We start from the raw sequence: 13,781 nt of genomic DNA on the forward strand, positions 1-13,781 counted from the left end.
TCATTGCAACTTGAAGCAAGCAGAGGTCTGGTGGGTGAGAAAACTTTGCCTGAATTGGCCAGGTGGAAGAGAGAGAAATGCACTCACTCAGAGATTTCTGATGCTGAACTAAATCATACCATCATGGGGAGTGACAGGCTGAAGAAGGCCGCATGTTTTTAGGTCCCTTGGGAATGATCGCTGCAAATGTCATAAGCTACCCAGTCAAATGGCAGGGTCCTCCTCAAACTTCCCTGCAGAGAGGAGGTCCTTTAACGCATGCAGGATGGATGCTCTGGGATTGGTTTATTTCTACCATCAGAGTACATTCCCACCACAATGAACAATGGAAACTTTTCTTCAATCACCAAAATAACAAGAACACACAAGTGTGAGCTCCTGATGGGTGTCCTTAATAAGAAAAGAAACTGCAACTGATGGTGCGGTAAGTGGAATATCCTAGATGGCCCTCCTGACCCCTCGGTTAGTCCTGTGATCCTGGACGTCATGGGGCAAAACTGATTCTGTTAGCAAGGCTACTAACCAGCTGACCTTAAGATAGAGACAGTATCCTTGTGGGCCTAATTCAGTCGCATGAATTCTTAAAAACAGGTGTTTTCTCTTGCTGGGGGCAGAAGGGAAAACCAGAAATTCAAAACATGAGAAGAACCAGGTATGCCCCTGTTGGCTTTAAGGATGGAAGAGGGCCATATGAGAGCGAATATGGGTACCTCTGGGAGCAGAGATGGGTCAGCCACTAAGGCAGTGGGGACCTCGGAACCTCTGCCCACAACCACAACTGGATCCTGCTGACAACGTGAAGAAGCTTGCAAGGGAGGTTGCCCAGAGCCTCAGGACAGAGCCAGCTCAGTCCAGCTGACACCTTGATTTTGGCCTCGTGTGCACCTGGGCAGAGAACCTAGTCAAATCTACGGAACCATGAAATGATAAATGGATGCTGCTTGAAGCTGCTAATTCTGTGGTAATTTGTTAGGCAGCAACTAAAAATCTAGTGACTTCCCAGCCAAGTTGGTCGGTTTGATAACAAATACTTAGCAAGCACTCCCTGGGTGCCAGGTACCACAGTTTCATGTGCAGGGATACGGGAGTGAACCCGGGAGGGGGAGGCAGCCCCCACCCTCAAGGAGCTTATATTCTGGAAGGGGGTACTGCAGCCTGACGGAATAAGCAGCAAGTCCAGATCTGAGGCTGCCGCGAAGTGCCATGGACTTTCTTCCCTTTGTGTTTAAGGTACTTTTTATCGCTGGCTGATCTACTTTGTCTTTGCAATGATGGACATTCTATCTCTAATCATGTGTGAAGGTCAGGGTGTAGGAAACAGCCTGAATTAAAAGGTAACCCCTCTCGTAAATCTGAATCTTACAGCTGGCCTCGTCTCGCAGAGCTGTGTGGCTGGGATGGCAGTAACTTGAGGACTATCTCTTGAACATACATTTTATTTCTCATTTCTCCCATGATTACATTAAGTAAGACAGAAAAAGCATTTCAGATTGCGTCGCAGTATTTAATGGGGGAGGTCTGGAAACCTTGGAGAGAATCCTTCTCTTATTATTTTGGTTGCTGGTCCTTTCTGAATGGAAAGCCAGTGTATAAATATTACTACCCTGCTTTGCTCAAGATAATTGAAAAATGAAAATGGCTACAACTGCAGAATAATAATTATCCCAGGGCTGGGAGACCAGACACATGGCTGGACACGTTAACTGTCTCGTCGGGAATGAGAAGGGGGCTGGGTGGATGGGAGTTTCCGGAGGGTCCCTGCTCAGAGCCCTGACCTCCTCCCCATTCCCACCTCAGGGTGGGAGCTGGCTGGAAGCCCTGAGCAGAGTCATGAGGATTTACACACATAGAGTCGCACCATCCACCCCGGGGTGCAGATACCAGTAGGCAGCTCAGACAACTGACCAGCTTCACATCATCCAGGAACTGCTGTGAAAGACGGGACACAAATGGCAGAGGATCTGCTCTTTGTTCTAACATCTTCTTATCATCATAGGCTCTTTCCTGAAGCAGGCAAGTCATAACTGCTGCAAATGCCATGGTTTGGGTTTTATTTATTTATTTAGGGACCTTAAATGTGATTAGATGCCTTGGAACTCTCAGCAGCTCAGGGAGGACCCTTTAGTCAAACTCATTTCAAAAGTTAATGGGAAAAAGCTAATGGATTCTGAAGGACGGTAGTAATGTATATAAGCCTCCTCTCAGGGGACTTCAGAGGGGAGGGGAAGGTGGAATCATGAGAAAGGACTAGAAGAACAGTATGTTACTTTCTGCTTCAAAGCCTGGTTTGGCAAAGGCCTCTTTCTGGGAGTGGCTGGTGGGGTCCCAGCTGCTGGGTAGTGGTGATGATTCCACTTCTTTCCAGGAGGAGGGAGAGCCCCCAGTGGCGTGTGCAGGGGGCTACCCACTGCAGGAGGTGCTGGGGAAGACCGCCACACTGGCAGGCTGCCCCTGGCCCCCAGAAAGGGCTCTGCCTGTGTTTTTACTCACTTAACATTTCAGATTTGGGGCGGCTACAGACCCCTGCTATCCAACTACAAGCCAGACAAACGGCTGAGGCTTTTCAGCCTGGAGGCTGTAACCTGGGCTGATTCTGGAATCTGGGGTTTTAGCCATTGACACAAGGAGCCACACAGCAGAGCTTTTTATCCACTGTAGTTGGCTGAGCTCCCCTCAACACTGTTTGCCATTGTCCTGAGAACTCTTCCGGAGTTCCTCAGTGCTTCCTAATTCCTCCCTACCTTTCCAAATTTGTTACCACCAACCATTACCCACTCTAGTCTGTCCATCATTCCTCAAACAGACATCACTCATGCCTTTATCTCCATTATGCTTTTGTGCCCTTCTTTCAACCGAGTACATACCTCTCTCTCTACCTGGAAGTATTCTGTTTCATAATCAAGATTTCTCTGTAACAAATTTTTTTTGACCACTCTCCATGGAAGCAGACTCCTCCTTCTCTGAACTTGAATAACACTCTATCCATACATACAGGAAGCTTTCCATTCTACTTTTGAAGTGTCAAAAAGGTTTAATACAGAAATCTAATTCCCTAACTTAGCCTTTCTCATGGTATGCTCTGTAGAACTCTGAGCTGACAGAATATTACTAATTGTTAAATTAAAAAAAAAAAAAAAGCTTTTCTTGGTTAAATGAGAAATGGTTGGCTAGGTTTCTTTCTAAAGTTTTCCTGTACTAACACTCTACTGCAAGGAAGATATAATTTGTGGCATTTCCCAAGTTTACTTGGCCAACAAAGGTGAAAAATCTAACTTAAAGCAGATTAGCTTTCTTGCGGTTAATGACAGGTAAACCTACATGTATATAGTTGATAGTTTCCCCAAGGAGTTCTGTCAGTTTATAGTCAGTGAAAGAGGGAGATACATTATTTACGTAAATACAGTTTTTAAAGGACCCTGCAAAGAAGCCATAGTGAATGAGAATAACCTTTTTTGCAAAGGGACTACTCCCTGGAAAAGTAATCCGTTTTTATAGGTCTATATTTTGAGCACAGAAGTTTCTTAAAGTGAGGAGTACCTCTGTTGACCTTTTAGACTTTGCATCTTATATAGTATAGGTAATGTGAAAGTTGCACAGGAAATACTGATGGAATTAATGAATAGCCTTTCAGAGCCCACCACCACAGAAAAGCCTTCTTATCTTCTAGAAGGATGACCAGCATTTCTAATCAACCAATAAATAAGATCTTTCCTTCTCTGCACAAAATGAAGTCACTTTGTTCTTGTTTGTTTTCCTAGATGGCTTTGGACCACGTGGGTACATCAACTCCATGTGTTGTGGTGAAGATGCCAACCACGCAAAAGACTGAGGAGCAGCGCCCTGAGTACCCAGGCCTGGGATGCCACCGTCATGGTCCCCGAAGCCACTCCTACCTGGTAGCAGGTGCCAAGTTCCCTCCCGTTGGCAGAAAAGGACAACATGCCCATTGCCAGATCCACGAGGCAGCCGATCTCCAGGTCCACGTTGCTGCGACTTGCTCTTTGGGATGTAGCCACAATGTCCCCACCCCAGACCATGTAGCAATTGCTGCGTTTCACGCTAGGAGCCAAAGAGAGCAAAAGACAGAATAACCTGGACTGGGGCAGTTTGCAGTCAAGACTCAGGACTGAAATGCCCCCAAAGCCTCCAGGGAAGCTTTTCAATCAGCCCCCAATAACTGTTTTTCTTAAGTGAATTCACTGAGTTTAGGAATGTGGCAATTTATCTGCTTCAAAGAGCAGAGTGTTCAGGTCATCTGTTTCCTGGCTCCTTGTCAATTCACGTTTCTCAAACAGATAACAGGGACCACAGTATTAGAAGGGAGAACTGAAGGTGCATGCGGACTTAAAGAGAGGTTTAGTATAAGAGGTAGGAACAAAAAGGTCTGTGTCCTGAATCCCAGCTCAGTGCCAGGGCAAAAGGCCGCTGAACACTTGAGATGCAGGCCCACATTCCCTAGGATGGCAGACCTGGGCCACGGAAGACTTGCAAAATGTATAAGGTTAATCTCTGATGTCCTCTCGCCTCCTGACCTGTACTGCCTGCCCTCCCAGCCGTCTGGAGTCCTGCCTTCTGCACCCTCACCCTTCTATACCTACACACTTGGGTACCTTTCTCAGCTAGCTGGCTACCACCCCCACGAAGAAAACTCCATCATAGGCATTTAGATGAAAATGTCAACTATAATAACCAAAAGATATTGAAGCCCCAAAGCCCAATTTCTTAATGGTAAGATTTCAACCACTGGATGGGCCCTGGAGAAGCAGTACATGGGTTCCCAGAGCCGCTTATGATGGCTGAGGGCAAGCCCAGCCCTGGCGTGTCCATCTGAGGGGCCTGAGAACTTAAAGTTGCATCAGATGACTTGTCTCAGGCTAAAGGACTTCCCTGGTGGCTCAGACGGTAAAGAATCTGCCTTCAATGCAGGAGACCTGGGTTCAGTCCCTGGGTTGGGAAGATCCCCTGGAGGAGGGCATAGCAACCCACTCTGCTATTCTTGCCCCGAGAATCCCCATGGACAGAGGAGTCTGGCGGGCTATAGTCCAAGGGGTTGCAAAGAATTGGACACAACTGAGTGACTAAGCACATACAAAGGAGAAAGTGACTCTATATGGGACACTACATCAGCCCTTTAAACTTTCTAAGGTCGATCTGATTTTGCCTTGGAAAGCCAAGAGTTTGATTAGAATTCTCCCAGGTTCTTTCTGATTCTCGAAGTCTATCAATCACTTTGCCCAACAACTAGAAATCCCCTTTGTAAGCATGCTTTCACCTCCTCTGCTCGCCTCTTCTCTAGGGCACCAGTGGGGCTGGTTTCCCAGTGTAAATGCCCTCAGGCAGAGCCAATGCAAACTGCTCCTTTCAAGTGAGTTATAGCCATTGCTAGATTTTCATTAAGGTTAAACTGCAGCTGTGTTACTATTACTTCCCAGTGATTAGACTGCTAAGTACATTGATGACTACAGAATTCAGTTAATAATGTATGAAAGTCATGGGAGTGTGAAGTGCTACACTTTGGCCCTGTTTTAAAGAGCTCAAGTTTGAAATGCCCGAAAGCATCTGAAAATTGATCCCGTGTTTATTTCTTATTATACAAGACAAAGAACCAAGAGTTCTTGAGCACCTACTATTTACTGCATCTTATTCTAGGTGCCAGTGTATCACATACTTTTCTCAATGAGTGTGGACTGAGGCTCAGATAAATAGTCATCAGTCTGGTGTGGCTCAGCCAGAAAACTGGAGCAAGGGACCCAGCTGGAGGACACCGTCTGGCTTTTTGTTCTTTTGGCTGAAGAGTGAAGTCTGGACTGGACAAGGGCTTTCACATACTTTCCTTTGTAACCAAATCAGAATTTGCGTTTGGTCACAACATCTCCTTTGGGTCTCATAACATGATGGACACTCAGTTATGGTAACGAGTAATGTTTATTGAGTACTTGGGTCAAGGCACTGTTGCAGGCACTTATCTATGTTTTACCTCAACCCTCATAACACTGTTAGATTACAACTATTATTCTCATTTTATGGATGAGGAGATTTAGACCCAGGGTGGTTAAGGCCCAAAGTCACACCTCTAGAAAGCACTGGAACCCAGTTTAAAATGGGGGCAGTTTGCTTCCAAACTCTGTCCTCTTAACTACCTGCCACCACGGTCTCCCAGGACACAGCAATCACGCCTGACCTCGGCCCCTAGACTTTGATGAGCAAGTAGCATCTAAAGAGCATTGATTGCAAAACATCCTGGATTTTTAGGGATAAAGGTCAGCATGAGGACCAATTTCTTGCATTTCTATATAAGTCTGTAAGGGCAAGGACTCTAGGAAATCTCACTGAGGTGGAAATAAAGTCTGCTGGTTCATCTCTGGGGCATTGCTGGCCAAAGATCTTTTTTCTGATGGCAGTTCTAGTGGACTAGTGGGAGGATATGGGTGTAACTAAGACATGTTTTTCTTCAAGATCCATAATTTCTACCCAGTGGTAATTATTCCTGAATTCATCATGTCTCTTTGATGGTCTTTATTCTTTCAAGCCATTACCAACTTTTAGGATGGGGAGTTCTGAGTTGATCAACTGCTGTGTGATGTGGTACATCTTTTTATTTCTTTGGAATTTATTTCCCTCAAGCACCTGAGGATTTTTCTCTGGCTTGTTTTAATGATGCAGAACTTGGGACTTGCCCAGAAATCACAAAGAAAAGACTTAGAGGGAGCTTAGACCTCTCAATTGTCCATCTGTATTTCCCATTCCTGGGTCATGTTTTATATACATAATGAAACTGCCCTTTATTTTGGCTGATAATAACTTCTTCAACCATAGAACCCACTCCACCACCCCGCCCCAAGCTCATTCACGCAAGGATTTTAAGCCTGTGCTTTTTTTCCCTCTTTATAATAGAAGTTGGGATGTTTCCTTCTCTGAGTTGTGAGCAGAGAGAGGAAAAACACTGCTGGATGAGGGAGGGAGGAACCTGATGGCCAAACCTGCCCCTTGGAAGTCCTCTTACCTTTCGTGGACTCGGCCTCTTTCGTCCCCCAGAGTAACAGTCACAGTACAGTTTTTATTCAGGTCAAACTTTTCACTGTATAAGTGATAATCCGGAGTCACCCATCCGACCCACACGCAGGAGGGGTCCTGTCCGGCAAAGATGCGGATTGCATAGTAGCACTGCTGAGGAGAGACCACAGATGGAGTGAGTGACCCCAGTTGGGGGGAATGGGCTCACGAGGTAGGCATTACACAGCAGCCCACTTGGCTCCTTTGCTTAGAAAGCACACTCTGTACTGGAGCTTACCACTGCTCTCTGGACGAGGGGCAGGGCTGATGAGAGAACCTGGCTTCCTTGTTTTCCCGCTTTCTGTTGTGCTTTAGCACCTAGACAGTCAGGCACCTAATCTGTCACCCTCTGCCCAGAAGATGCTGCTACTGCAGAGATTAGGGGCAGCCACTCAACGGTCAGCATAGAACCCTCACCCTCTTCTGGTTCCCCGGGCTGCTGGGGGGAGCTGGGCACTGTCTGTGCCTTCAGAGAGAACAGTCAAGGTTCAGAGAACAAGGCCACTTGCCACTTCTGCAGGGAAGTCCAGGGATATATTTTTCAAGTCTTAAAAAGGATGCTACAAAAGAAAAAGCCCACATTGTGGCCAAATGTGCTTCATATGGTCATTAGGCTCAGTGACAGGCAGGGCTGAAAACTACAGCCATTCTTGGTAGGCATTGTAACAGTTTGTGAAGTTTATCACTACGTTGTAATAGCAACTGAAGCACCGAGTTAAGTGACTGCTTCATCCTTTTCTTTATGAAACTGAACACATTTATTCTAAATGAAGTCCTCGTATTTGTTGTTATCTCCAGTTTTTTGATTGGAAGAGAAAAGAGTCAGCCAGACACAACCTCTGCTAGAATCTTGGCCCTGGCAGCTATTAATCGTGTGACCTTAGACAAGTCATTTGTCTTCCGTGTCTTGGAGTGCAAGAGATTGTTCATCTCCCAGGGTTGCAGTGGAAATTAAGGGGGAAGGTGATACAGGGTACTCACTGCAGTGCTCTGCACATAGCAAGTGTGTGACACGCCAAGGCAAGAACCTTGTGCCTGACAATTAACCTACGAATACCGGCTTGCAGGATAACTTTATAGAAGGGGTGATGTGCCCTTCTGACAAAGAGTTTTGTTTGTGGTTTTTTTTTTTGGTCAGGTGCTAAAGAAAGATGTGTTGTTGCTGTTGTTGAGTTGCTAAGTCGTGTCTGGTTCTTTGCAACCCCATGTCCTGTAGCCCACCAGGCTCCTCTGTCCATGGGGCTTCCTAGGCAAGAATACTGGAGTGAGTTGCCATTTCCTTCTCCGGGGGATCTTCCTGACCCAGGGATCAGATCCCAATCTCCTGCACTGGAAGGCAGATTCTTTACCACTGAACCACCAGGAAAGCTCAAAAGGAAGAAAGAAATTAGGAAGCACTGCTTTCTGACCACTGTTTATAGAAAAAGAACCAAAAGCAGCCTCCATCTTCTGGGCTGGCTCCCTGCTCCTTTTGCTCATTTGACTGCTTTCAACAGTCAAATCCTGGCACTGCTCAGAGAGATGGGAGAGTTGATTCACAGAAGTTTACATAAAAGAGCAAACAAAAGGATTAAATTAACAGCCCCCCTTTCCCCCTCAACTGATGTTCCTTTCAATCAGAAAGGCAGTGCTGGGTCCCTGGTGGACACCAAGTACAGAATGATGCCCGATTAGATGCTCTAGGTAGAGTTCTGTTTTGCACTGAATAACTGTTTTTCTTTCCCCCACTTGAGAGATGCCATAGATATGTTCTGGAAGCATTAAGATGGATATTAAAAGGCAGAGTAATTGGCAATTAAAGAGAATCTCTAGACAGATCTTTGCTGTAAGGGGCATATTACCAGGCATGGCAAAGAATCCAATAATTAAAACCATAATTGAGCACATTTACTTACTGTTGTTGTTTGAGAGAGTATTTCTTGCATCTGTTTCCTGGGGGGGAAGATAATCCATGTTTTAGTTCTTCAGTTCTATAAAGAAGCCCACAAGTCTGACAGGCAACTGATCTACCTTTAATGATGAAGACAAGTTTAGGAAGCTGGCTATTTCCCACATATGAGTGATCCCAACTGATCTTGGGACTTTTCATCTGCAACCTGCTACCGGCAGGCAGGACTGTGCCTTCCAACTCTTGTCTCTCAGCCCAGATGTAAGCTGGGGCAAGGAGGAGGCTGGAGAGATGGTAATAATATAGGCAGGGATACCCTGGGATACATTATCCTGTTCTCTCAAACAGCTTTGCTTGTTTAAAGCTTGGTAGATAGTAAAACTCTTGAGGAGACCTGCAGGAGCCATACATCAGCGATTAAAACTAGACATGAAAGGGAAGAAAGAGAGCAAGGAATATATTCCTTATCAGGCAGAACGAAGTCACATTACTCACGAGTCACACAGCTACTGGGTTGGACTCTGGCCATAGTTATGCAAAGAAGGCAGTATCTGCCTACAGAAGCTTCTGATTTCACACAGTGGTAATAACAATTGCACCCTCTCACGCACTTCCATTCTTGTCTACTCCCAAACAGAGGAATTACAGGTTGCAAGGAGGCTAGGGACTCAGAGAGCTTGAGAAGAGCAGAAACGTGTCCACGGGATGTGACATCGTTAAGCTTGATTGGTCCCTTAGTTATACACTGTGTGCATACACACACATACATGGGCACACACACGTGTGAGCACACATCCTTCTTTCTTTCCTGACTGAAAGCAGAGGGACCCCTACAGACCAGGCTCCAGTCAGTCTGCTGTCTGGTGCAGCGAGCAGCAGACAAAAAGGCACCTTTGCAGCAGACACGCTGAGCCCCCTGAGAGCTGGAGCCACACCCTCCTCACCTTTTCTGGAAAGCATCACTGTCCAGACAGGGGCTGTGGCTGAAGGAGGCGTGGCACTCGACGGGCACGCTCAGGCGGCAGTAGATCATGGTGGCACCGCTGTTCTGGGTGCCGAACGTCTTGTGGGTCACCTTGAGGCAGGGAGGGGTATCCAGGGTGCCATCGATCCTCACCACCTGGAAATGCCACCAGCCTCACGTGACACAGCCTGACCCCCGCCCACCCTCTCTGCCCTCACTGACCACCTACGGAAGGCTTTCTGCGAACTGCAAAGGTGGTCATGAGTGGTAACCCAACCATTACCCTTGTCCTAACGTGGACCCTGCCCAATAAAGTATCACAGACCCACCTCTGGCTGGGGAGATTAGGGATTCAAAAACATGACTGCTGGGTTTTCTGCAAGCTCAGGGGCGCCAGGCATCAGGGGTGTTGCAGTGTGCTTGCTGATGCTGACCTTTTAGGAAGGTGGCGAGTGGCTAAAGAAGAAACTTTCCATAGGTTTCCCATGTCAGTGGGCATGAGAATATCTAAGGGAGAAGGCACTAGAAAGCCCAAGACTCCAGAAGTGACATTAGAGTTTCCTCAGAGGACCCTGTGGATTGCCCCCTTTACACAGTTTAAGCCTGAGTCACACAGAGGCTCCCGACAAAGGAGGAAATTCCCAGCTCCAGGGCGTGAGCTCTTCGGGGAGTGCAGTGGAGGAGGAAAGATCACAACTGGATGTTTGAAGTGTATGTGCGGGGGTGGGATGGGCAGCAGAGGAAGTGAGCAGACTTACAATGACGATTTTGTTATTATCTGAGCACTTCTCCCTTCATTCTAGAGCACAGTTCCCATTCTGCGGTCCATGAGCATGCTTACCTAGGTTTGTGGGGTCTGCATATTTTTCTAAGTGGAGGGTCTCTAGAGCCCATTGGTTTGTCAAAGGGGCTCATGACTTCCAAAAAGTTTACGAGCCAGTTTTCTAAAGTAACTATCAAGTAGAAATCGGAGAAATTCAAGTCTCCACTATTTAAGGGTTTGGGGGAAAGGGGAGGATGAAGAGCTGATGCTTGCTGAATTCAGATTGGGAGGTGAGTGAAGGAGACTTATACTCTGGTGGAAGCGAGCCCTTGAATCTAACGCTTCAGTGGAGTTGATCTGTCTGACATCCCATCAGCTCTCGTCCCACCCTGACACCATGAAAAATCGTGGTGTGGGTGGGTGACGCAGAGCAAGGAGATGTAGAACCAGAACCCAAACCAGGATCCTTACAATCTTTGGCTTCTCTGCCTCTCTGCTCCCCACATAAGGTACAAGCACCATAATCAACTACTGCACCTCCACCTAAAAAGCTGGAGATGGTTCTGCAGGAATTAAACACAGCCTAAAAGACAGTAAATCCTGAGCAGAGGAGAACAATGACCGGGACATATCATCTTAAGTGCAGGTATTGAACTATTTTAGGAAAATGACATTTAAGGACTCTATATACTGTTTTGCTCTAATACTACTATAGCAACACCTGGAGAAACTGTTGTGGCCCCCAAATTTGGGGATATGGATCTGCAAGGTGGTTGGTAAGATGCCACTTGGTAAGATGCCTTGTAAGATGCCACTCAGCTGCCACAACCACGGTGCCTGTAATGACAGCTCTGGAGTCTGGCAAGGAGGTGACTGGGGACAGCCAGGGCATGGACTTAGGCAAGCACCAGCTGTTACAGGAGCATCAGTGGGAGCTCAGTGCCTGGCTCCCCCTGCCCTGCCAGGGCCCTCCAAGATGTGTACGTGTAGCATACCTCTATCTGTGGATGATCCTTGGGCACGTTGACAAATGTCGGGAGGCGTTTGCTGAACCACATGGCCACGTCGCGATTCATGTTGACAGCAAAAGGCTCAAAGCCCTCTTGGAGGCCGCACATGGTATAAAACTTAAAGGTGCTGGCATCCATCCCGAGGTTCATGCGGCCGATCTGAGACAGCCCCAGAGAGCAGATGGGCACAAAGCCTGCAGAGTGGTGAGAGAGCTCGGTCAGTCTGCAGGACTGTCCCGGGAGGCTGGGAGGAAGCAGAACCCTTGCTTCCTCCACAGCTTTGAGTCCCACTAGAAAAGATAGGACAGCATCCTTTTCTTTCTTCCTGGCCCATATACTCAACAACAGGAGGCCATGTGGGGTTGACGGCTGCCCTTGGTATATGGGAAAGACAAGTGAGTCTGGTTCAAAATGATTGGCAGAAAAAACAATCATCCAGCCAAGATATAAATAAATGTCATCTAGAAAAGTAAAACCAATAAGAGAAAAAGTGAAATTCTTTATTTATGTCTTAGTTAAAACTGATATTACTTGTGTGCTAAGTCACTTCAGTCATGCCCGACTCTTTGTGACCCCATGGACTGTAGCCCACCAGGCTCCTCTGCCCATGGGATTCTCCAGGCAAGAATACTGGAGTGGGTTGCCATGCCTTTCTGCAGGGGATCTTCCCAACCCAGGGATTGAATCTGCATCTCTTATGTCTCCTGCATTGGCAGGCAAGTTCTTTATCACTAGCACCAATTAGGCCCTGGGTAATTTTATGTTATTTATCTCTGGAGATATACTTTCTTTTAAACTGAGTTATAGTTGAGTTACAATATTATATTAGTTTCAGGCATACAACACAGTGAATCAATATTTAAACAGACTGTATTCCATTTGAAGTTATTACAAAACAATGGCTATATTTCCCTGTGCTGTACAATATACTCTTGTTGTTTATCTCTTTGATACATAGAACTTTGTGTCTCTTAATCTCATAGCCCTATCTTGCTCCTCCCCTCTACCTTCTCCCCACTGTTTATCACTAGTTTGTTCTCTGTATCTATGAGTCTCTTTCTGCTTTGTTATATATATTCAGTTGTTTTATTTTTTAATTTCACAAAAAGTGATAACATACAGCATTTGCCTTTGTCAGACTTATTTCACTAAACATAATACTCTCTGGATCCACCCATGGTGCTGCAAATAACAGGATTTCATTCTCTTTTATGGCTAACTAATATTGGTATTTGTGTGTGAACATGTGTGGTACAGGTATACACATACATATGTACATACATATACAGACACATCATCTTTTAATCATTCATCTGTCTATAGGTACTTAGATTGCTTCCATATCTTAAACCCTGGGTAATTTTAAATTTTGCCCCAAATAAAACAATGTAAGAAGCCCAAAGAATGACTTGATCTAAACTGCCAAATTTCTCTAGGTCCCAGCATCTTCTCCAGTGAAATGAGAGGTATAATGGCTCTTGTCATTTGAGAGTATGCTAAGAAGTTTGGGATGCTAGCACTATAACTGCTTGTTTACAAAATACATCTTATAAACCCCATCCTCCCAGTCTCCTGTTACAGTCCCCTCCCTCTTAAGTAGGAAGGAGAGATTTTCAAGCAGGAGCTGTAGAAAACCGTTCGCTCCTACACTTAACTGTCTCTCCAAGCTCTTTTCTGAGTCCTCATCATAATAAAGAAAGCATTGCCTTGTACAGCAGACCCAAAGCAGAAGTTCAGATCGCTTAGTGTTCTTGTTTGTGGGCTATTTATGAATCATAATTGTGGACCAACAAATCAGCAGAGTTGGGAAAGCACTAATTATCCCAGTCCTGGGAAGACATGAGGCAGGCAACCAGAGGGCAGCTGAGGCTGCAGACTGCTCGGAAAAGGACAAAGGGCTCAGAGGCTGGAGGTTAAACCAGGGCTTGGAGCCCTCCATAAAGAAAACCGTGTCACTCCTAAGGAAGGAATGTTTATACCGTTACCTAAATCACCAAGTTTCTATGTAAATAAGTCACAGAAGTGAAAGATAAATCCCTCCCAAGATGAGTTGGTTGTTTACAGAAACTATGAACTTATTTAGCATACTATGTGATACTGTTT

The 13,781-nt window shown here is 46.0% G+C and overlaps 1 protein-coding gene across 1 annotated transcript in view; it reads right to left on the minus strand.

The window, feature by feature from the left end:
• RYR3 (ryanodine receptor 3) overlaps positions 1 to 13,781 on the minus strand; it is a 546,114-nt gene that overhangs the window by 184,600 nt on the left and 347,733 nt on the right. Inside the window, 5 exon segments of the mRNA XM_070468944.1 lie at positions 3,894 to 4,059; positions 7,004 to 7,167; positions 8,949 to 8,985; positions 9,886 to 10,061; positions 11,664 to 11,872. Of these exon segments, the coding sequence (XP_070325045.1) occupies positions 3,894 to 4,059; positions 7,004 to 7,167; positions 8,949 to 8,985; positions 9,886 to 10,061; positions 11,664 to 11,872 (752 nt within the window).

Source organism: Odocoileus virginianus, chromosome 6 (assembly GCF_023699985.2).
Source record: "Odocoileus virginianus isolate 20LAN1187 ecotype Illinois chromosome 6, Ovbor_1.2, whole genome shotgun sequence".
In the NCBI taxonomy this organism is placed as follows: domain Eukaryota; kingdom Metazoa; phylum Chordata; class Mammalia; order Artiodactyla; family Cervidae; genus Odocoileus; species Odocoileus virginianus.